The following is a 26,320-nucleotide window of genomic DNA, read 5'->3' as shown; positions in this document are numbered from 1 at the left end:
ATTTCCAGCCCCTCTGCGGAAAATGAGGGGTAGGCTAAAACTTCCAAGTTTCTAGTCATGGCTGGTCTTTCTGGTGACCAGCCCCCATCTAGAAGCCCACCAAGAAACAAAGGTCTCATTAGAACAAAAGTCACTACTATCACTCAGAAAATGCCAAGAAATATCGATCAGCAAATATTAGACCAAATATTAGAACAAAAGATGCTCCCTGAGCTCTTATCACTTAGGAAATTACAATGGTTTTAGGAGCTCTGTGCCAAGAACTGGGGGCAGAGAGCAATATATATTTTTTCTGTTATTTTACATAGACCAAAATAAGTTTCAAATACATTAAAACATTAAAAGTACTTAAAGGACTGAAAAAATAAAGGTAAATGCTTTTATAAATATGGAGTGCTAACAAGCTCTAAAGGAGGCAGGGTGGGGAAAGAATGATACATATGTAAATATCTGCTTAGTGAAAACAATCATATTTAAATGACAAAAGGCTGGGAAAAATTTGCAACTCAGGTATCAAAATGGGTTTATTATACTTGATAAATAAGGAGTTCCTGGAAACCAAATTTTGATAAATACTCCATCACAGAAAGTGGGCAAAAGACCTGAACAGACAAAATAAGAAATACAAATGGTCAGTAAACATGCGCAAAGATGTTCAAGTGCCTTAATAATCAAAAAAAATCTAAAAGCAGTAAGAGGGGCACCTGGGTGGCTCAGTCAGTTAAGCGACCAACTTTGGCTTTGGTCATGATCTCACAGTTTCTGAGTTTGAGTCCGGCATCTGGCTCTGTGCACTGACAGCACAGAGCCTGCTTCAGATCCTCTGTCTCCTCCTCTCTCTCTGCCCCTCCCCAGCTTGCATGTGCAATCTTTAGCTCTCAAAAATAAACATTAAAAAATAATAATAAAGCAGTAAGATACTACTCAATGACTTGAAAACTGGGAAAGATGAAAAAATAGCAAAGTCCCCAATGCTGGCAAAAGCATAAAATCAACATACTTCCGTACTAATGTCCTAGTATAAATTGGTACAATCCTTTCAAATGTGGTGATATGCATCAAAACCTTAAAAAAAAAATGTAAACCCACTGATCCAACAATTCCACTTATAGAAATGTATCCTGAGGAAAGCACATAAAAGACAAATGTAACAAGGCTATTATACGTAATATTAACAATGTGAATTGGGAACTGAATAAATAAGACATCTATAAAATTAAACAGTAACTGTTATTAAAAGTTGAGTTGGAGGGGTATCTGGGTAGCTCAGTTAAAAGTCCAACTTCGATTCAGGTCATGATCTCATGGTTTGTGGGTTCAAGCCCTTGAGTCGGGCTCTGTGCTGACAGTGTGGAGCCTGCTTGGGATTCACTCTCCCTCTCTCTCTACCCCTCTGTCACTTGCATTCTCTTTCTCTCTCCCAAAATAAATAAATAAACTTAAAAAAATTTTAGTTGTAAAAGTATGTTTATACTGCTACGGAAATATATTCATGACATACAGTTACAAAACAGCAAGCCATATGGATATACACATACATATTCTCAGAAAAACACCTAGAAGTATATGGACCAGTGCTTAATACTGTCGTGTGGGATAATTTTCCTTTTTACAGACTTTATGTTTCTCACTCTTTTCTCATTGCTCTACCATGACTAGATATTACTTCTACAATAACAAGTTTTTACTACCTTAAATGAAAATAAAATTAGTGGGCCAACTAAGACACTTTGTAAATTACATAATTAATAGAAAATGTACTACTGCTGACACTAAAAACTATCTTAAATAAATTTAATTTATTTTAATCCTTACATATTTACGTAAGGTAGAAGAGAACAATACAAGGTGAGTCTAAAAACCCAAGTTCTAAATGTGGCTCTGTTACTAGCCATCTAGTCCTCAGAAAGTCATTTAACCTCCCTCTATCTTGGATTTCTCATGCACTAGATGAAAAAGCCAATAATAAATGTGTACGAATTTAAAAAAGACATCAAACATGATCTTTGAGTCTCTGGCATTATTCTGAGCTCCTAGTATTATCCCAAATTAATGGTATTAAAACCTCCAGTATTTCTAATTTAGGAATACAAAGATGAGTTCGTTATGATTTAATGATTCCATTTACCAAATAAGCCAGGACAGAAATATCTAATAATTAGATGAACAATCTCTTAGAAATAAAAAATTACCAGCACTCATACATGTAAACTTTATTTTGTCTTGGTTCCAAGACCAAGTTCTATAGTTTATTAACGGACTACTAATAATGGGACAGTTAAAGCTGTACTACTCTTTCCATGATCTTCTTTTCCATCCCTTTCCCTCCTCTTTCCAATTTCATTCAAACTACATAAGAAACAGAGACATTAGGGAGTGAAGATTCTTGACACTAACTGCATGCCATCATAACAGAGTCAACTGAACTTGAGACCACACGGCTGTCCGCTCTAACTTAATCTGCCCGAGTGTCTGTGATTCATCTATGCAACAGAAACAAGATATCTGTGCCCAGCTGCAATTAAAACAAAATACTGGCATTCAGCTATGTCAGTGTAGTTTATCACTATATATTCTCAAACAGGTCACTCAGAATGTTTCACACAAAACAAGCTCAATGATATACAGGGATGGATTTTCATCCTATGTTAGTATCAAAAGTCACTTAGTATAGGGGCACCTGGGTGGCTCAGTCAGCTAAGCGTCTGACTGCAGCTCAGATCATGATCTCATGGTTTGTGGGTTTGAGCCCCGCATCAGGGTCTGTGCTGACAGCTTAGTCTGGAGCCTGCTTTGGATTCTGTGTCTCCCTCTTCTCTGCCCCTCCCCCCCCACACACACTCTGTGTCTCTCAAAAAAAAAAAAAGTCACTTAGTAGGAACTCCCATTCTTATATCTGTCTACCTTCCCTCACAAGTACTAATAATTTGTGATTACCATACCATGCTGTCAACACAAGAAAAGGAATAAAATGGAGGAGCACCAGAGCCTTTTGCCAGAAAATATAAACTAGGTTATCTTGTATGTCTGTTAGAAAACCTTCTGCTGAGGCATTCAGATCTCTTTTTCATTCATTATCAGATTCTCTGTTATTCATTATTCACATCTATGGGAATTCTGTCCTACCATTCTAAGGTTGCCTGTGGCCACCTCCATGAAAATGCACTTCTCCTATGAAATACAAACCCAGAACTAGCCACATCTTCCACTGGTAATTGGTAGTAAAAGAAACAGGGCTGAGAGTGGAGCTGGGAACCGTACAACATAATAATTTCAGGATCACTGATATCTTCAGGACAGCAAACCTACCTATGTACAAAATAGAGACTGTCACAATATCATTTTCAAATTTTAACAGACTACTTGACCATATAGGATTCCTCAAAATGCTTAAAGCTTATTTATTATCTGTAATGTAATTTTATAGTCAGGGAGTTAATAAAGTAAAAACTACTATGGGTTTCCTGTAATTTTCATTAACAATATTTTTGCTTTAGATTTCCATTTTCTTTCCCTTAAGAAGTTGGCAAAGAAATATTTTCTGGTTCAACTGTTACAAGCTAAGCTTCTTTGCATATTGCACAGCAGAAGGGTCATGAAGCTAAGACCTCTTCAGTAACATCCTATCACCTTCAATAAGGAACCGTGCTGGATCAATGACACCAATGTTTTACCACTAAAACAGAACAAGGAGGCATGACCAGTGTAATGGGCAAGGACAATGCGTGCTTTTCTTAGCAGCTCCAGGGCCCTGGAGTTTAAGACTCTGTGTCAGAGGGTCTCCCAAACAAGAACTTGTCTTCTGTGCTGCCATCCATGGCTAGAAGAGAAGAGAACCCCCAGAGAAAAATCAAAGGGTGTTCCCAACATGTTAACTTCTATCACCACAGACAATCTGGTCCTTAGAAAGACTTGCAGTAAGTAAGACTTGTGTAAGAAGATGGCTATTAGGCAAGAGCCTTTTGGAGCTGGGAAGGACATTCACACATGTATCTGGGCATGTGATTAAATAGCATAAAAATGGAGAATACATTTGGTGCTATCTGTGCCCCTCTTTCCTTTTGCCTCAAGGTTATACAAAGTATTCTTCAAAAAGAGCCAACCCAGGTCTCAGGTCTGGGAGTGCAGTCCAGTCCTCCCACTACATTACATTCATGGCATCCTCACAAAACTCTTACGGTTTCCTTCAGATTATCAAACTGAAGCCACCAAGGACTCTTCTTGTGTGACCCCGGAATACCAATTAACCAGCAGAGTTCTGATGATACAAGGCATCATTTTACTTCAAAGTGAGCCAACCAAATCCCAGGACTGGTAGTGTCGGATCCTATTCTGCCATCTGATGACAGATTCCAGGAGACATGATTAAAATCACTGTGAAGCCAAATAAGATGTCTGGCAAGTCAAAACATACAACCATGAGGATGGGCAGATATGACCCAATTTTTGCAGACCTTTACTTTATCTTGGTGTTATTCTCTGGAAGTCTTCAATCATGATTGCAATCCACTTGAATTCTGCTCCTTCTGATCTAAATGTATAACTTGCTACGTAGTATTATACTGTGTGGTCTACAAAAGAGGAACTGGCCAGAACCATCTGCCAAAAATGCTGAAATGCTACTAGGCAGTAGTATTTATAGCCTATGACAGTCATCTCACAGCTATCACACAGCACCTGAGATAATTATGCTCCCCCCATCATCTTTTTTCTCTGCCCCACTCTATTCTTCTTGGACCTATATCTTAGACCTATCTATAAAACTTGATCAATTCTACTGGAATAAACCCCACATTATATTAGACTGCTGACCTGTACTAGTCTAAAGCATTATTTTAATGATGGTAATTACAGAACTCTAGAACAAAATAAGACCAAAGTTCTGTCAACAAGTGCAAAATTTTACATAAAAGAAACAAATACACAGTAAGCTTACCATTGACATTAACCAAGGAGAGAATATTATCCTGGTGATCAAGGAGGCGCTTAATTTCAAGAATATCCCATTCCAGTGATTCTCCTGTTGGTGTTACCAACCTGAAAATTACTAAATGAAAATACAGATATGATTTTATTAAAATGGTCAAAGAAGATGGAATTCTATTTCTGGTGGGAAAAAAAAGCTAGTATTTCATTAAGTGAGAAAGATCTAAAATATTGAAAAACCCAACTCCAAAGAAAGCTTTATTCATACCACAGTATTTCTTTCAAATGCTTGAGATGTTTGAGATGATCTACTAAAATCCCAAATAAGTGTGTCTTTACAAGTGTTCTTTTATTAAAACTCTTCTAAACCCATTACCAACCAGAAATCCCCATCTTCTCTGGGGCTTCAAGGTATATCTGGCTAACCCGCCTCCCTCTCTCCCTGGTCAGTGACTGGTCCACATTCCAGAGTCATCTCCATCATCATCATTCTCTACTCATGTTCTCAGGTCAGTATGCACTGCTACAAAATAAGCTACAAATTCACGTTTAACTTCAACTCAGTAAAGACGTGAGAAGCTATTTTTTTTTTAACTTTTCCTTATATTAGGTGTAAACTATTAAATTATATGTTCTCTGAGAACATGCCTTATAATTTTTCTATGTCAATATTCAATGTGTTGCTTTACTCATTGTCTGACATTAACAAATAGTTTTATTTAAACTTGTATAAATCCTAACTTTAATCAATACAGAAAATCAAAAATCAAATCAACAGGAGTGATTCTATCAACATTTACTAAATATCTTTTATGTTCCAGCAACTTAGATATTAAATGTGAATAAGGCCCAGTCATTGCCCTGAAATGCATTCTAGAGTGGGAGTGAGACTTATAAACAAGCTTATAATCAATGTATTAAGGGCTACAAATAAGCCAATGTACCAAGTACTATGGATGCTCACAGATTAGGATCACTAATATCTGAGAAGTGGGAAGGTCTCAGAAGTCAGATCCTTTCCAGGTGGTGGCTAATTACTAAAGTCTCTCTTTTTATTTTTTTACATTCCTCTCTGGAAAATGGGTCATACCACATTCCTTTGTATCTCTCTGGATAATATTTTACCAACTGATGAATCTCTAGAAATAAAGTTATTTCATCCTGACAGCCATTCACATTCAAACTGTGGCTGGCAAAAGCAGGTCTTTCATTAAATAAAAGAACTCTTCCTGATACCTGTCCAACTTGTGTAAAAATTCTATTTATAGTTGGAATACTACTAAATGATCTTGAGATTGGGAATGTGGAATAATGGGCAATGTATTATTTAATCAAACTAACAAAAAGTAACCTCAGATACGGACAAAAAAACCTTACAAAGGAGGCTTCCACAAAGAACTACCAAGTACTGGAGATAATGTGAAACTGTTCAGTGAATCCATAAATATGGCCCCTACAGACAAGTATTCATAGGGTCACCTATGTAGTAACTTCAAGGAAATAAAACAAATATAAATTAGATCCTAAGACAAAAGAGAAGGAATAGTGAATTCTAAAAAAGGGTTAAGAACAAGAGCCTGGTTTTCTGAACCAAGATGAGGTGTCAGAGCTGACAGCCTTGCTGATTAGCCTCACAGTTACATGAGTACTCACAAGCTGTATTTCCTGGTGAAAGTAGCCCGGCCTCACATAGAAAAAGAGAAATTAGTATGGAACATTTCAAACCAAGGAAATGGGCACAAGCTTGGTCTTGGAAATAGAAAAGACACTCTATTTACGAGAATGAAATGTATTTTTATGTAAGAAAAAATGGCACTATATTTTATAATGATACTAATAAAATGCAAAACCTTGTTTTTTTTTTTAAATTTTTTCAACGTATTTTTTTATTTATTTTTGGGACAGAGAGAGACAGAGCATGAACGGGGGAGGGGCAGAGAGAGAGGGAGACACAGAATCGGAAACAGGCTCCAGGCTCCGAGCCATCAGCCCAGAGCCCGACGCGGGGCTCGAACTCACGGACCGCGAGATCGTGACCTGGCTGAAGTCGGACGCTTAACCGACTGTGCCACCCAGGCGCCCCAAAACCTTGTTTTTAAGAATACGTATTTTTTACAAATTATTTTCTGAATATAACCAATTCTCATTTCTTCCCTTTTTTTACATGATATTCTAACTTCTGATGAGGCATTAGTAATACTTTTATTACCACATAAATGAATTGACTCAATTACTCATTCATTCAATAAAAATCTCCCATCTTTTAACAGAAAGGTGAATAAAAAGCTTTAGTTGTCAAGGAGCTCACATTCTGCAAGGGAAGGGCAAGGAAAGAACAAAAAGCAAAGAGAAGTTTTTTGTTTTTTTTTAAGTAGTAAGTGAAATGACACATAAGAGATTATGAGAACACAGAAGAAAAACTTCTAGGAGCAGAGAGGATAGTTAAGCAAGCCTTCAGCCTCAAAAAATGTCATTCTGGAGCTCCTAAAGAGTAAGTAGGAATTAGCAACATCAAAGAGGACAATGAGTAGGGGGCAAAGACCTGATACAGAGTGACTGGAGAAATGAAGGCAAAGAGGTGAGAAACACCTCAGGTGGGAGAACCCAGGGCAATTCAGTTTTGACAAACACGTGATACAGGACTCAGAGGAGAGAGGAGGAAGAGAATAAAGAACTGGATGTGATCTGCTGAAAAGTCTAGACTTTATCTTACTGGTGGTCTTATATTGGTCCCCCGGAGCAAAGATTTCATTCATGTAAGGCAAAAATGGGAAAAAATAAGGGCCACATACATTTTGTACAAAAATATATTCAGTTTAAAGTCCTATTCTTTGCTGAGATCACATTTTTCATACTTTTTTATTAAAAAGTAATTTTTACAAAATGATGATGGTAAATGATAGCTTTTTTTTTGTATTTAATGATTTTACTAAGTAAAATACTAATTTGGCAACTCTCAGTTGATCTCCAAAAAGATGAACTATCATACGAGTCACAAATTTGAGAGTCTAGAAATGACTGCTATAGACAAAGGAAGCAGGGGAGTAGCCTGCCTTTTAGAGAGATCACCCCTAGCACCTCCTGGGAAATGTATCGGAGAAGCCCTAACCTAGAGGAGGAGAAGGCACTGGAGAAGCACTACAGTAGAGGAAGGAAGATAGAGTTTGGAGGTTAGCACAACAGAACAGGCAAGAGGGGAGATGAGAGCCTGAAGTGAGCAACAGTAGTGAGACGGAAAGAAGAGAATCAAAGTACTTAAGGCAGGAGTCCTCAAAGTACGGCCTACAGGCCAGCAACCCTAGCACCACCAAAACACCTGTTAGAAATGAAGAAACTCGGACCATACTCCAGACCCACTGAATCAGAAACTCTAGGGGTAAGACCGAGTAATGTGTGTTTTTTAACAAACCATTCAAGTCATTTTAATGCACACTAAAATCTGAGAACCACTGAGTTAGCAGTAAAATCAGCAAAACTCAAAGTGACTGGCTCACTACAAGAGGAGAAAGCCAGGGAAAAGCTAGGCTTCTTTCCAGCTTGATCGAAAACATGAGAAAACTAAATTTCTGCAAGGAAGAGAAAATAAACTAAACACAAAATAATTCTAATACCTTTTGAAACTACTCTATGGAAAGAAAGGGTAATAAGCACAGTGTTTAGAAAATTACTTCTCTGACATGATTACACATGGCAAGGTCAGTTGAAGAAAGAGAAACTTGGCTGCAAAGCCATGGAGTCTGCAAACAGCAGTTAATAAATGGTAAACAATTAGCCCATGTCTTACTGGCATTTGCAAATATGCCAACTGATGGTCACAGCAAATCTCTTATCTGGCCTATGGAGAAAGTAGCACATGGCACAAAAACAGACACATAGACCAATGGAATAGAATAGAAACCCCAGAACTAGACCCACAAACGTATGGCCAACTAATCTTTGACAAAGCAGGAAAGAACATCCAATGGAAAAAAGACAGTCTCTTCAGCAAGTGGTGCTGGGAGAAATGGACAGCAACATGCAGAAGGTTGAAACTAGACCACTTTCTCACACCATTCACAAAAATAAACTCAAAATGGATAAAGGACCTGAATGTGAGACAGGAAACCATCAAAACCCTAGAGGAGAAAGCAGGAAAAGACCTCTCTGACCTCAGCCGTAGCAATTTCTTACATGACACATCCCCAAAGACAAGGGAGTTAAAAGCAAAAATGAACTACTGGGACCTTATGAAGATAAAAAGCTTCTGCACAGTAAAGGAAACAACCAACAAAACTAAAAGGCAACCAACGGAATGGGAAAAGATATTTGCAAATGACATATCGGACAAAGGGCTAGTATCCAAAATCTATACAGAGCTCACCAAACTCCACACCCGAAAAACAAATAACCCAGTGAAGAAATGGGCAGAAAACATGAATAGACACTTCTCTAAAGAAGACATCCGGATGGCCAACAGGCACATGAAAAGACGCTCAACCTCGCTCCTCATCAGGGGAATACAAATCAAAACCACACTCAGATATCACCTCACGCTAGTCAGAGTGGCCAAAATGAACAAATCAGGAGACTATAGATGCTGGAGAGAATGTGGAGAAACGGGAACCCTTTTGCACTGTTGGTGGGAATGCAAATTGGTGCAGCCGTTCTGGAAAACAGTGTGGAGGTTCCTCAAAAAATTAAAAATAGACCTACCCTATGAACCAGCAATAGCACTGCTAGGAATTTACCCAAGGGATACAGGAGTACTGATGCATAGGGGCACTTGTACCCCAATGTTTATAGCAGCACTCTCAACAATAGCCAAATTATGGAAAGAGCCTAAATGTCCATCAACTGATGAATGGATAAAGAAATTGTGGTTTATATACACAATGGAGTACTACGTGACAATGAGAAAGAATGAAATATGGCCCTTTGTAGCAACGTGGATGGAACTGGAGAGTGTGATGCTAAGTGAAATAAGCCATACAGAGAAAGACAGATACCATATGTTTTCACTCTTATGTGGATCCTGAGAAACTTAACAGAAACTCATGGGGGTGGGGAAGGGAAAAAAAAAAAAAAAAGAAAAGAGGTTAGAGTGGGAGAGAGCCAAAGCATAAGAGACTGTTAAAAACTGAGAACAAACTGAGGGTTGATGGGGGGTGGGAGGGAGGGGAGGGTGGGTGATGGGTATTGAGGAGGGCACCTTTTGGGATGAGCACTGGGTGTTGTATGGAAACCAATTTGACAATAAACTTCATATATTGAAAAAAAAAAAAAAAGAAAGTAGCACAAGCAACATCATATGCTCTCTGGGATACATTAGAAAAATTCTTCAAGAAATAAGGAGCCTTGAAGAAGCATGCTTACTCTATCACTTCTCAGCACCCCAATTCTATTCAAAAGGCAGTAGGAACAAGAGACTTTATTTTTTACTATGGGCTCCATGGCAGTAAATGGGTTAGCTAACCATCACCAGCCAAATAGCCTTCAAACAGCAAGTTTATAATCAATTAATAAATTTATAAAATTCCTCTTGCTACCCCCTCTCTCTGCTATCCCACCACTCTGAAGGAAATGGCAGAAACTCTTCCCAAGAAAATGGGCCCCACTCTGGCTTCCCGAGCCAAAAACACCACAGTTCCTGCCTTAGTGGCTTCCCACAGTAATCATCCTCCAACCCGTCCAAATCAAGTTTTTAGTTTCCAGAATGCTGATAGTTGCTTTCTGTGGTCAGAATTTTTGCTAAGTGTAGGACTATAGATCAGGAGCAGACAGAATTGTGGAATGTAAACGGCTTTCTCTGGCCTCAGACATATGGGGTTACCATGCCCCACTTGGCTATGTTAGACCAAGCACAGTACAAAAACTGACCTAACGTCTTGAAAATGTCTCAGTCTCCACATCGCTTCCAAGAATCGCAGGTCAAGACATGGGCAGGGGCAGATGTCCCTTAAATAAAAAACTTGTCTTTCTAAAATGTGTATACAAGTCTAGTTTTAAATTTTCTTAAAAAGAAAATAAAAGAAAAAGAGTCATACTCACTCAGTTCTTTGCCAACTGCTGCCACAACACAGTTCTTAGGTATTTCAATCAAAGCACTGATCCCTTCAAAAATATATATGACAAAGGTCAAATTATTTTCTTCAAAGATTATATGAAAAATAAAAACATTTTCAGATTTATGCCAGTTATTTCCCATAAAAGCACACACAATATACTACATCGTGGTTCCCTGCTCACCTGCACACGGAAAATGAGTCTGTGATAAGTATTAGAGACCTAAAGAAGATGCAGATTTACTAAAGGTAGGATATGCTCTGTTGACACTTTCACTATTATGGTCAACTTTTTTTAACCAGGAATCCCTAAAGATAATCACCATTTACAAGATGACTAGCTCAAAGAAGATATAAAGAAAATATTTTGTGGATGCTTCTATGGCTTGTGGGTTACATTTTTTTTATAAGAATGGGGATAATAGCTAGTATGTTTATTCTGAAGCCAATTCAGATTATTAGTCAGTGGGAGCTTGTTATCACAATTATGGCTCCTGAAATGTGTTGACATAATAATAATGAGAATGGGGGTTTAATTACTACGGGAAGGATATAAACCAACATTTTTCTGGGTATGGGCCCGATAGCATATTTAGCTGACCTTACTGTAGAATATGACATAATATGGTAGCACGAAGACTTCTAAATTCTTAGGATTAAGTTCGAGTCCTAGAATTCTAGAAATAAGAGGATTTAAACCTCTATTATTTACTCTATCAAAGTAACTCTTTTTTCACACATATTTCTTATGTTTGGGGTGGAATGCTTGCTGTGATGATGGGAAAGGATACACATCATATGCATATGGCTAGAGTGAGGGGTAGGAAATTTTTTCTTGGAAGACATATGACTTGGTCATATCAGAATCATGGGTAGGATGCTCAAATTCATAGGAAGGTGAATGTTAGGAATAGGGTTTTGACGGTAAAGTTAACGGTACATAGTTCTGGTATATATGGGTTGTGAAATCCTCCAAAGAATAGGATTGTTGTGAGAATATTTAAAATGATAATGTTAGCATATTCCGCTAGGAAAAATAGGGCGAAGGGGTCTGCTGCATATTCAACGTTGAATCCGGAAACGAGATCTGATTCTCCTTCTGTTAGATCGAAAAGATATAAAGATAGAATTCTGAGTATCTTTTTATAGCTGAATCATGAAATGGTTGTAGAGAGACCATAATTTTTAAGCCTTGCTAGCCAAAAATCAAGCAAGCCTCATGAAAGGAGCTTCATGACATAAAGGTCTAACAGCACGGCTAACTCAGTGGCATCTGGTAATGTGGAAAACCCAAATCACAAAAGGCTCACCAATAATAACTGATAGCCTTCTGAAAGGTTTCTAACAGATTTTCTCAAAGATTTCCACTATCTCTTGAGACACTGATAAATAGGACAATACTACGATTACTTAATAGTTCTCAAAGATAACTTGCAAAACGGAGACTACAATAACAGGTAATTTCCATTATCAGACAAAATATTCTTGTTAGTCCTGATTTCATTATTTCATAACATAGTTACTAATAATTCATGGAATAAAATTCACAGGTAACCACAGGCTAGTATTAGAAATAGAAAGGAAAATATACGTGTAAATAAAGAGATATAACTCATGATAACGGGAAACATGAAAATACAATCTAGATACTACCAACATTACTAGTGATCAAACATTGAATTGAAAGGTAAAACTGAAAATCCTAGAAACGTAGTGATTTAGTTTTGTTAAGACGTCACATTACTTTTCTGATTTAGTATCTTTGTGGAGATAAGTTAGTTCTAATTGTGAACTGTAAATTCAATTCACAGGGCTCCTGCTACCTTTACAGTACCAATATGCTTAATAATATTCTTTCTAGGATGTCAATGGGTTTATTGATTACTTTTAGAAACAAACATAGTTAACAGTATATCACATAACTTCAAGGTTATTCTTTAAATTTTCTCATTTATACTTAAATAGTTTGAATAATTTTTTATTTTATTGTTTAAGATCCTTGGTATCAGAAGTCAAACTGAATTTCTTTTCTTAAAACCAAAAATATTAACCAAATTCCGAACTTTATTAGTAAGTTTGCACAATGCATGGACTTTCTAGTAAAACCAATTGTAAAATGAGGTCATCCTTTGGAATCTATTCAAAATCCAATGGCCCCACAAATAAACTCTATTATAAAGTTGGAAAGGTGTAATTCCATGTATCAATGTGCTCATCTAACTCAGTTTAGGAACGCAGACCAAGAGTATAAATCAAAGATTTTCTTGACCACTTTTGAGAAATTCTGTTATAAGGGGAGGTGAAGACAAAAGGTGGGTGGGGGAGGCTTCTCCCTCCAATTTGGGATAGAAATATTTTTTATACAACCATCAAACTGGAGAAATAAGGTTACATGATATATTCAGAACTGAAAAGAAAAACCCCTATATTAATTAATGGATACAGAGGTATTCATAGGAAGTCTCTTCGAAGATTCATTATGTCTTTTAAAGAATATCAATCATGGTTCATAATTACATTGATTTGATTTCTTACCTGTATCAGAAAGGTGGCTGGTCTTACATAAGAGATCTAATTTTCGGTTCCACACACATAGGTCATTCCCACCAGAGAGCCAAATATCTAGTCTCTGAAGAACAATCAAGCACTGAAAAATTCATTTGAAATATCAGTTTAGAATTTCAAGCATTCATTGGTGGTTTTTAAATATGTCCACAAGTTCTGTGAAACCATTCTCTTTAAAAGGTGGAATTTAAGTTTCCCACCCTTGAATGTGGACTCTACTAAGTGACTGGCCTCTAATGAAGAGAATATAGCAGAAGAGATGGTGTGTGACTTACAAGACTAAATCATAAATGACAAAGTGGCTTCCTCCTTGCTCTCTCGAATCACTCTAGGGCAAACACACAAGCAGCCACATGGAGAAAGATGCACATGCAAAAAAGTGAGACCCCTGGACAACAGCCAGCACTAACTTACCAATCATATGAGTCCCCTAGGAACCTCCAACCCCAGTCAAGCCTTCAGATGACAGCAACCTCATAATACACACTGAGCCAGAACTGCTAAGCTGCTCTTTATTCCTGACTACAAACACTGTAAGATAATATTTATTGCTTTAAGCAACTAAGTTTTGAGGTAATTTGTTACTCGGTAATAGATAACACACAAGGCTTAAACTTCCTTTAAAATAAAACAGAATATATGACCTTAGTTTTTATGTAACTCTCAAATTAATACCTCCTAATTCATTTAGGAAAATGAGTATTTCAAGTCTATAGAAGTCCTTTACCTTTAACAGTACTTTAAAGTCCACACCTTTAATCATACTCCTCCCACTCAAGACTCTGATTGAATAAAAGGACAAGAGTGAGGGAGAAGAATAAACAAGAAAAGGAAAAGATTCTGATAGTCTTGTCCAACCTAAGTGTTGTCTTAGCTTTTAAAACTACTGGAACAAAAAGGGTTGAAAATAAGGCAGTTTCTATTTTAAGAATCCCTACCCTAATTTCTGAATATTTAATGTATCATTATTTTGCTCCCTTTGATTGCTGAATAATATTCCATTATGTGGATATAGCACATGTGTCCATTCTCAGCTGGTAGACATTTAGGATATTTCCACTTTTGGATTATTATGTACAGTGGTGCCATGAACATTCATCACGTACAAATTTTTGTGTGGACATACATTTTCATTTCTCTTGACAATGAAATAGGAATACCTAGGAGTGAGACTATTGGGCCAAACGATAACTCTTTAAGGCAGCTCTACCATTTTACAATTCCACCAGCAATGTGTGACGGTTCCATTGTCTCCACATCCTTATCAACACGTTACTGCCCTCTAGTGTAAGTGAAATAGTATTATATTATGGTTTTGACTTGCATTTCTCTAATAACTAATGATGTTGAGCTTTTTACATGCTTATTGGTCATCTGTATATTTCTTTGGGTAAATGTCTTTCAAATTGTCTACTTTTAACTGGGTTACTTGTCTTTTTATTGTTGAGGGGTTTAAGTTTATTTATTTTGATTGACCACACATGTGCATGAGTGGGGGGAGGTGGTGGAGAGGGAGAGAGACAATCCCAAGTAGGCTCTATGCTGTCAACACACAGCCTGATGCGGGGCTTGATCTCATGAACTGTGAGATCATGACCTGTGAGATCATGACCTGAGCCGAGACAGAGTCGGACTCTTTAAACGACTGAGCCACTCCAGTGCCCCTTTACTGCTGTTTTAAGAGTTCTTTATATATTCAGGATACAAGTTCCTTATCAGATATATAATTTACAACTATTGGAGCTAATAAATGTTTGAATTTGGTTATGAATTTAAGATTTAGTATATAGATCATGTCACTTGTGGATACAGTTTTATTTCTTCCTTTCCAATATGGATACCCATTATTTCTTTTTTATTGCCCTATAACACTGAATACCATCCTTGTTTTATTCCTGATCTCAGGAGGAAAAGTATTCAGTCAGTCTTTCACCATTAATATGATGTTAGCTCCAGGGTTTTCATAAATTCCCTTTATTAGACTGAGGAAGTTCTCTATTCTTATTTTGTTGACTACTTTTACCATGAGAGGGTGCTATCAAATGCTTTCTGTGCATCGATTTAGATGATCGTATGTTTTTTGTCCTTTACTCTTACTGTAGTATGTTATAGTTACTGATTTTTCTGATGTTAAAATGGGATAAGTCTTATCTGGTCATAGTGCAGAATGTTTTTATATGTTGCTGATTTGGATTGCTAGTATTTTGTTAAGGATAATATACTTCTTCTGCTACTTAATATCTTATCAGAATTTTCCAAACTTCTTATGAATTCTCTAAATACCACTTTTAGCATATGTCTCTACCATAATTTAACTATTTTCCTGTAAGATATTTAGGATACTGCCAATCATACATTTATGAAATATATTTGCAATATACATTTCTGTTCATAAATCTCTGCCCAAGTTTTTTTTTTTTTTTTTTTTCCTTTAAAGAGTTTTCTGTAAGTAGAGTCTCTGGGTCAATTCATGTAATCATTTAAAATTTTCATTAATAATGCCAAACTGTCTGCTAGGAATATCATCAATTTAATAAAAATGCTAATTTCACCACTTCCTCGCTAATACAAACCCTTATAAAAACTACTAGCTCAAAAAAATAAATAATAGCATTTCTTATATTTATTAGGGATCTGAATTTCTTTGATAAATTATCTATTAAAGAATTGAACCACTGAAATGAAGTGAGTGAAATGATACTTTTAAACAATCTCTTATGAGAAACATGATCACAGCAGGAGTATATACAACTATCTAGCTGACTAACATTATAGTAAAACCTCTTTAAAAAATAAGTAAGATACTTTTTCATGATCAGTTCCTATAAACAGTTCATGAAACAGTTCACCCAAAGAATCTGTCCACAATATACCAAAACTTTCTCCAGTTTTCCTGTTCCCTATTCTTTCAATTCATGTATTTTCACTTGAAACCTAATAGCCTCAACTAGCAAAAATATTTGTAATGTATTTTAAAGAAGCATCTTTTCAGATCACATAAAACAGAAATTTTCATCAAATCAATATTTTAATAACTCCCTCAAAGACAATCCATTGTTAAATTGGATACAAGCATTTCTGGGCACTTTCTTCCCCCAGAAACTCTACTAAATTGATAATGAAGAACAGCATAGTAGCATGAGATGGCTACCAGAGATGCTGCCTTTTAGGAAAAAAATCAAATACTTTGAACACTGAGACACAATTCTTTTTACATTAAAAAAAAAAGTGTAAGCTCAAATAAAGAGACAAGGTATCTTTAAAACAAATAAGGTGAGACACCTGGGTGGCTCACTTGGTTAAGCATCCAACTTTTGATTTCAGCTCCGGTCCTGGTCTCATGGGTTAATGAGTTCAAGCCCCGTATCAGGCTCTGCACTGACAGTGTGGAACCTGCTTGGGATTCTCTCTCCCCAACTCTCTCTGCCCCTCCCTGCTCTCTCTTTCAAAATAAATAAATAAAAACTTTTAAAAAATAAAACAAGGAAACATCTCATTTTAGAAGACCCTTTCCACCACATTTGCTGACATTATCGAAAAACAGACACACTTTCTAAGAAGACCTAAGAATTTCTTCTGTAGGAATCCAAGTAACCAAGTCTTCTCCAAATTTGTTTCTCCAACATGTGGCAGAGTTCCTATCATGTAATAAGCTCCAATTATTATTTGTTTGTAAAATCAGTGAACCTAATAGTAACAGCCAATTAGCCATATGACAGTTCTTTGGAATTAAGTAATTGATAATGTCTTATTTTCAGGACCTTATAAAAGGCAGAGAATGAAGGACAAATAAATCCATGTTTTTAGTTCAAAGTGTAAAGAAAACAGACTACCTACTTCTATAGTCATTCTACAACTAGTCATTCTACAACTTCCTAGAATTACCTACAAAAACATACTAGGTACTAACCTTTTCCTTATCTTGCTATATATTCACCCCTTGATCTAGTTCCAAATTCAAACATTCCAACATTTTATATGCTCCCTCAAAATCTAGTCTTCCAAGAATCAAATGACTATAAGTATGTATAGAAGAAATAATTCTTAAAACCTACAAAAGTAACTTCATCTACTTATTGAAGATTTTTGCTGAGAAAAAAAGACAATTACCAAAAAATATCAGCATAAGATTTTACCTTTACAGTAGACTGGAAGCATGATACTTTCTGAACTTGTCTGCCAGTATCACAATCCCATACCTAAACTTATGTTAAGAAATAATTTCTAAGTAAAACATTAAAATCTAAATTAAGAGATAAGTTTTCCAATAATTAAATCACAAATGTTACACTTAGTTAAAAAAATCTTTAAATAAAGTATATTTACCATCTATACTGTTACTAAAATTAATTCATATAATGAATTATCAACTCAGCATATCAAGCTTATAATCTAAAATATGTTTGAGGTAAATTTTACTACCAAACTATCAGAAAATGTCAAGGAATGAATGATCTGAATACTCAATATTTATAGGCATTAAATATTCCAAGTGTTTTCTCCAAAATAGTCCACCATGATTTAATAAACACTCAACATTAAGTATTTACACTAAAAACAACCAGTTCCATTAATTCTTACTGAAAGCTCCTTCAACATGCATGGCACGTTTACTACTATTATACCGATTGACAAAAGCCAGTAACAGTGTATTACTTGTACACATTCTTAAAATAATTAGAGGACCTTCTATGAGTGTCCAAGGTTAGTTTGACTTAAGGAGTATAACCATTTTCAAATTTTTTATCCCACTTCCTATGGTAACATATACATTCTACACCATGTCTGAGCACACGTTTACATATAGACATTCATGTATACACACACAAAGACACACACACACACACGCACACATATACATACACACATATGTGTACGGACAGACTGTTAAGACTATTACCTGACAAAAATTAAAAATTTACCTTCAGCATTTAATTAATGAAGTTTGTTAACAGTGGAGACTCAAGCAGCCTGGAACTGGATTTTTAACAAGAAAACTCATTATGTGAAGCAAATGACTCTATACCATTATTTACAAGTAAAGTTCATGCTGATACTGTCTCAGCTACTCATTCCTGTACTATACTAATTCAGTAAGTGCCTCTAAATATTATTATAGTACCTTAGGGATGGTCTAATAAAAACAAAGTATTTTAGGGGTGCCTGGGCAGCTCAGATGGTTAAGCCTCCGACTTCAGCTTAGGTCATGATTTACGGTCTGTGAGTTCAAGGCCCGCACTGGGCTCTGTGCTGACAGCTCAGAGCCTGGAGCCTGCTTCGGATTCTGTGTCTCCCTCTCTCTCTGCCCCCTCCCCCACTCATGCTCTGTCTCTCTCTCTCTCAAAAATAAACAAACATGAAAAAAAAATTTTAAACAAAGTATTTTAAATTCTATTTTTGGAGATTATACTGATACTAAAAGCAAAAGCTTTAGTGCCTAAACTAATATTTGCCTCAATCGAACAGTATTAATAAAGTTACACTGACCTAAACATACATAGTAATACTGTTTATGCAATATTGTCATCACCACAGAATACAGTTTACCACATGTAAATCGTACCTGGAAGTTTTTTCACCTACTGACAATGTGTCTAGAAATCACTTGAGTGAATGAGCTCATTTACAGTGTGTCAAAAAGTTTGTCCTGGTTGTATAGAAGCCCAGGAAACATCTACTCCTTTGGACTTACTCCAAAACTTACTTCACTAATGCTTGAAACTATTTAAAACAGAACTCTCAGATAAGCACAGATGATTTAAAGCAAATCTTTGATACCTTTTTAAAAAAATAAGTAAAGATTAGTTTCCATAAGTAACTGGCCATTAAGGCTTTCTTAAATCTAATTCCTCATACAAATATTAAAGGTTGAATTTTAAGGAATGTTTAAGGAAAATCTTTTATAAAGGCAGTATTATACAATGGTTGAGAGTTCTGACTCTGCAGTCAGACTGCTTGCTTGCTGCCCTATAATGGCTGTGTGACCTAGGGGCAAGTTACTTAATTACCCTCTCTGTGCCTCTTTTCTTATCTGTAAATGAGTTACTGTAAGAATCAAATGGGCTAATGTATGTAATAGGTAACATATGTAAAAATATGTGTAATATATGTTAAACAGAACAATGCCTAGCACACATAAGCACTCTATAAAACATTACTGCTGTTATACCTTAAATTTTTACCTAAAAGTATGGAGGGAAGATAATTTACTCTTTTAAAACTGCTTTTAAACACTAAATATTAATATTAACCACTGAGGAGATGGCAATTCACTTTTCTGCCAGACTCAGATGCTCAAAGAGTTCTTACGGGTTGGGGCCATTACATTTCTTTTGCTGTACAATGTGGTATAGAGGAAAATGTGAATTACTCCCCAGTCCAACTCATCTTTGTTTCTCTAAATTGAAAAGCAAATGGAGATAAGTACTTTTAAGCCTAAATTCTCCCAATTTCTCCATTTTATATAACTTGATATAATAGTAACTCTGGAAAGAACTTTAGTCATGCGGTTTCCATCAATAATAAGCCTTTAACCTATATCCAGTCTAATACTTTCAAGTTGCCTAATACTTTTAAGAAGTGTACTATGAAGGCTAAAGCAAAATCATTTTTTGCTCAAATTAATGTACAGACAAGCCCCAAAAGGCTAAAACTAATAATGTATGTACTGGTCTGTTGGGTCACTATAGGTATTTTACTCTCTTCCAGATTTAAGGATACAATAACTGTTCTATCAGCAGAGGCTGTCAAGATCAGTTGATTCTTTTCTTCACAAACTTCCAAGGAAGGAAATGTAATAATGGCTGTAATCTTCTGAGTGTGCCCATTAAGTTCCAGAAGTTTTTCTCCTGTCTGAAATACCAATAAAAATTTTAATAGGCTCATATTATATTCATAACTTAAATAATCTTAAATGACAATGTTAAGAAAAATCGCCATATACAAAATACATAATTCCATTTTTAATTACTTAGATGTTATACTTTAACCTTAAGCAATCAAATAGAATCTAAACAGGTACTGGAAGAGTAGCCATAAATAATCTTAATTATTTGCTAATAGAAAATATTAAATTCTAGCATATTTTATATGAAAACTTAAAAGAATATTTTCCTATATGGTTTTTTAGACCTGTGTAAATCAAGTATAAAAATATCAGTAAATGATCAGTAGGAAAAAATAGGGAGTCTGCATTATCCTTAAGTATTTGTTATCTAAGTCTCCACAGTTTAAATGTTGAAGGAAATAAAAGCATGACAACACAATATATACACTATATACATCCAATAATGTAGCAACTGTTCATAAAGTCAGTCTCTACTCCATCTCTAACACCAACAGCTATTCTTACCCATCCAATGTCTTCATCTATCAGTATCTCACTGATTTTTCCCAAGTAGTAAACATATAAAAATCCTAAGTAAATATAACAAACTGCCAATCGTTCCAAGGTTGCAGTGTTTCATGAATGTGGTGAACATAATGGTAAATAATTGCTTTAATCATGGGCAAAACCACTGAAAAATAAGGATCTGACAGAGTCAGACCAGATGCCAATCCAAATTAACAGTGAGAAGATAAATGCTTCAAAAGGGAATAATTTGAGCATCAAAGGATCAGGAAGAGAGGTCCTGGAAAAATGTGATGAAGCTTAAATATTTTTCACAACAAAAATTAGTCTTTTATTATATTACTATTAAAGTCAAACATGAGAATATTATACAATTTTGAAATAAAAATTGTATCTCTCACAAAAATCAACACTTGATTCATTTTCAGAATCAGTGCATAGTTGTTGATAAGTTTTGTTGAATAAGATTAAAACTTTTGTTTTTGTAATTTGGCATTTGTTTCTCAGGAAAAAAATCTTAATTCGAAACCTTTCTCTATTATGAAATATTGATCCCCATTTTAAATGGATGCATCCTAAGTAGCCTTTTTAAACTATCAATTAGTCGCATTATACTGCTATACAGGTACATACCTAGATAGTGTTTATGAATGCATCCTCAACTATATAGTCAAATCTTTAAGTTTTGTTTTTTTGTTTTGTTTTTTTACATTAAAGAGAGAGAGAAGGAGGGAGGGAGGGAGGGAGGGAGGGAGGGAGGGAGGGAGGGAGGGAGGGGCAGAGAGAGACGGAGAGAGAGAATCTCAAAGAGGCTCCACACTGTCAGCACAGAGCCCAACACGGGGCTCCATCTCACCAACCATGAGATCATGACCTGAGCCGAAATCAAGAGTCAGACGCTTAACTGACTGAGCCACCCAGGTACCCCTACAGTCATGTCTTTATTACACAATCCACATAGAATTTTTAATACACACCTGGGCATTCCACACAACTACAATTCCATCATCACCAGCAGATGCAAACCTGGGTAGAGAAAAAAAGTGAAAAAAAATCTCTGGTGACATTTATTTGCCAAAATAACTTACAAATATCAGAATTTATTAATGGTATTTTAACTTACTAATGTTAATTCAGGTTAGGTTAAACTAATTGAACAAATACTTAAGGAATATCTTCTGGGTTTTAGGCCAGGTACAAAGATAAATAAAACTGAAGATGCAAAGATAAATAAAACCATTCAGAGTTACAATGAATCAGCAGCTAGAACTGTAAGAATAAGGGAGGCCTATAACTAATCTTTCCAGTCCTTCCTGGCTTGAATTATGATTAAACCCTGACTTAAGTGATAGGAAACTAAGCTGAGGAAGAGCTTCACTTGATGGGAAGTGATATTCCAAGAATGGAACGAAGGAATCACTTTCTCAGGTAAGTTCATTATTTCTATTATTTTCTCTGCAAAGATGTTTTAATTAGTTTCCTATTTAAAGCAAAGATCTCTCCTTTTTTTCTCTTGGCTCTTGGTCTTTCCATGTAAATACCATTTTTTTTTAGTTTGGAAGCTTTGAGGTTTTTTGAAGGTTTTTATTTTGTTTTTTAGTGAAAATGCTTGAAATGCAAAGAAGTAAAGGAAAGTTTGCTTGCTGGCATGAAAAAAAGAGCTATGATGAACCCGGTTATAGCTTCTTTCTCCTCTTTACTTCCCATTCACTATATATAAAGGAACAATTATCTATACTTTGTAGAGTAGAAGTTATCCATGATAAAAACACTGTCAAGAAAAGTAATTTGTTATACAGGGTTACTCATCATAGTGACTGCATTATAATAAAATCAAGAAAGCACTGTTCTCAAGCAATGTCCCAACACAATGGTTTACAGCAATCACACTGTAAGCATGTCAAGTAATTTGTTATTAATAATGTAAGTTTGTAAACGATTCTTTAATAAATCAAAATTGATCCAAAGTTGTTCCCATAATATCATTTTCATTCACTTGAATTCAAGGTTTGCTTTCTGAATACGAGAGAGAGAAGTGGTATTATAGAAAGCCAGCTAAGAACTGTGTATAACTGGCCCCTTATAGTTAACAACCATTAATAAATGATAATCCATTAGCAGCTATGGCATTTAGAAAACATGTTCTTCCTTGCAAAACTGTTACTGTGTTTCATAAAATCTGGGTATGCCTTGAACGTCTTCATTGAAGTAAACATTGTTAGGCACAGATGTCTATTGTTGGTGACCTGACACACTACGACACAAAAATTATTTTGTTCCTGAGATTATCTGTTCCAATGAATTTTACCACTATATGAGATCCATAAAATTTCACTACTTCAGTCATATAACAATTTCCTTAACATTCCAAACTGAGCTTCAAGTTCGAATTTCTCATACTCACTTTCAAAGTCCCATAAGTAACTGCTTTCTTCACTGGCTCTGACAATTCCCACACTCAGCACTCATTTCAAAATCCTTCAATTACATCTCCTACTACAGGAGCTAAGAGATTATTCAGGAGATGGGAAATTGGTCAAATACATTCTTACCAAAGTCTATTAATAATTTAATACAGAACTACGTTATCTTTTTAACAGAAAGGACCTTCAAAACTTCCTAGGTAACTAGTGAGAAATCACCTGCAGAGTTATTTTTAAATCCATGCCTAACATTTATTCTTATTTCAAAACGAAATATATAAAAGGTCTGGAGATTTGAAAGAAAACAAAACAATCATTTTTAAATTAAAAATACAATTTCTTATTTAATAACATACATTTTTCTGAATCAGAATAGTAAACAATGCCTGAGTACCAAAAATAGTTGCTGGACGTCAATCTTTAATAGCTTATGTTTCTAGGCCTATTGATTTCTTTTTATTTGTATAGTGATGGTGGGGAGGCAGGACTCAAGGTCTTAAGTTTTCTTTGGTATAAAACATCAATTTCTATTGATTCTTGAAACTCTTATAATTGCTTTTCTCCTTTCTAGAAGACTGCAGGTTTAACATTCTTTTTCTAACCCTGATTTTTAACTTCTCATTATTGTTTTATCGTGTCTGAATCTCATGAGTTCACAATGAGAGATGATTGAACGGTTGAGAGTTTAGAAATGATAGAGCATTTCACCTCAAACTTTAATTCAATCAGTAGTGAACAAAAGTTAAATCTAAACAATGCTCAATAGTAATGCATGAAATCCCAGCCAATTTTTTATTGCTCAGAGGTCAATTACCTAGTTGGTGGATTATTCAGGCGTTTATTTTACTGTTTTATTCTTTATTTTTCTAATAAATAAGTATTTATTATTACCTCCTCTAAAGAGAAAACATGAAGCTTAAAAATACACATCAATATCACTTTGCTACATATTAGTATCTCCCATAAAATAACAAAGGGTTGGGAGATCATTCACAAATTATAATTAGCCATGCTATTAGGATGGATAATTGAAAACTAGCTACACTTCATCAGTTTATCTTAAAGTAAATCAGTTTATCCTAATCAGTCAAGTACATACTTCAGCCATCTGCAAATCAAAAATGAAAATTCAACCCAAGAATTCCTAATAGTAAGATACATTATATAATTGGTAAACAGAAATAATCAACTATAAAAAAGGACTAATTAAAATGCCAATAAGGTTTAAATGATTCAATAGAAGGAAGAATTATAGCTATATTGCATTAAAATTATAATAATAATTTTTAAAACATTCTAAATTAGTAGAATCCAAAGATTCACATCTGAAGATAAGGTTTTAAGAGAAATGCTTCTTTACTGATGGCACAAAATGTATTTAGTGAGATTCATGCTAGGTGACGAAAATATCAAGATCAATTACATGTGGTTCTTGTTTCAAGATCTTAAAATTCAGCGATTGTTTAGAAATGTGCTGTATTTCATGAAATCTAAGATATCAATTATAAGACATTCTATTATTTTATGGATTAAGATAAAAATACTGCCAATTATAACTGAAAGTCACCATCAGATATATACTGTTTCCAAAATAGGAAAAAATAGTCTTCTTAGAATCAATATAATAATTGCCATATTTATAAATGTTTATAATGTGGCACTTTCTAGTCCAACAAAACTCTGATTATCTCCAGCAGGTTTAAAGCACTAAAGAAATGTTTTTTCAATGAATGAGCAAACATTTAAGTGTTGCAAGCGCCCTGTAAAATAATCATTCAGTTTATTAACGTAACCTCATTTTTTTTCTTTTATCATTGTTAATATATCTACTGTCACAACAAAAAGTAAAATTAAAAAATTTTTAAATCCAGCATCCCACTCCACACATGGAATTCCTTTTATTTTTTTCAAGTTCCTGTCCCATATTTATGTATAATCTTCAACATGAAACCACATCTTTAAAAAAACTCAGACTATACAATTAAATGACTAAGCAAAAAACTATATGCATGAAAAGAAGTTTAACAAGGTGAAGCATGATTTAAAGACCTATAAAAAAACTTTTAGAATGTCCCATCTTTTCCTCCCCTAATCATGAGAACTAAATTTACCATAAGAGTTGATGATTCACTCATTCATTCAAGAAATATTTATTAAACACTATATATTAGGCATTAAATATAATTATATTTGATAATACATATTTGATATTGAAAATAAAGATTAAAAGGATAGTTCTTACCCTTGAAGAACTCAGTCTACATTACTAAGTAATGCTACAGGGTCCACATCATGAATCCATTGAGAATTCTCATTTATACTCAATTTAATTTATAGAAATCATTCCTTTTAAAGGAAGGTGTTTAACCTTCCCTTTGAACATCTTAGAGAAAGTGCTCTCATTCTTGCCAACTGTGAACTGAAATGTACAGCAAAGCTTCACAAAGATTTGTATAAAATATTTTCACAAGAATTCCTATGTCTATTACCCAAGTGCTTATTTAATAGTTCTTATTCATTTGAATATATTTCAATTAAGTCAAAGGTGGCTACAGATACCAATATAACCTTAGAGGATATAATGAAAAGTACAGTCCATAAACCTGCACATAAACTTTCCTGTATTCAATATCTACATAATCATAAAGCACTTGAAAAATAAAAACAGAACATTATTATGGCAATACAGAAAATACCTATAGTTAACTAACTTCCCACATAATCCACAAATGTAATACATGATGCAACTAAAGTAGTATACATTTTTTATAATAAAATAGAGTTGAAAAATGGTACTACAATACCAAAACCAAACACAATTGAAAATATACAAAAATTTCATTTAAAATAGATTTTTACTGGGGGTGCCTGGGTGGCTCGGTCGGTTGAGTGACCAACTTCGGCTCAGGTCATGATCTCACGGTTTGTAAGTTCGAGGCCCACATTGGGCTCTATGCTAACAGCTCTGAGCCTGGAGCCTGCTTCGGATTCTCTGTCTCCCTCTCTCTCTGCCC

At 35.1% G+C, this 26,320-nt stretch overlaps 1 protein-coding gene across 5 annotated transcripts in view; it reads right to left on the bottom strand.

The window, feature by feature from the left end:
- Window positions 1-26,320, bottom strand: part of WDR41 (WD repeat domain 41) — a 190,915-nt gene that overhangs the window by 11,944 nt on the left and 152,651 nt on the right. For 4 of the 5 annotated variants that reach the window (XR_015248402.1, XM_086698338.1, XM_086698363.1 and 1 more), the window contains 6 exons: window positions 21,861-21,909; window positions 20,253-20,384; window positions 17,669-17,731; window positions 13,503-13,614; window positions 10,954-11,016; window positions 4,937-5,047 (listed from right to left, as the gene is read on the bottom strand). Coding sequence is in view for 4 of the 5 variants with exons in the window: in XM_086698338.1 (XP_086554464.1) it covers window positions 4,937-5,047; window positions 10,954-11,016; window positions 13,503-13,614; window positions 17,669-17,731; window positions 20,253-20,384; window positions 21,861-21,909 (530 nt within the window). In the remaining variant the exon portion in view is untranslated. The remainder of the gene's footprint in view (window positions 1-4,936; window positions 5,048-10,953; window positions 11,017-13,502; window positions 13,615-17,668; window positions 17,732-20,252; window positions 20,385-21,860; window positions 21,910-26,320) is intronic. The other variant, XM_086698349.1, reaches the window with a different exon arrangement.

This window comes from Puma concolor, chromosome A1 (genome assembly GCF_028749965.1).
Source record: "Puma concolor isolate L17-30 chromosome A1, mPumCon1.1.hap2, whole genome shotgun sequence".
NCBI classification, from domain to species: domain Eukaryota; kingdom Metazoa; phylum Chordata; class Mammalia; order Carnivora; family Felidae; genus Puma; species Puma concolor.
The sequence above is the reverse complement of the archived record's forward strand: the minus strand, read 5'-3'. Positions and strand labels throughout refer to the sequence as shown.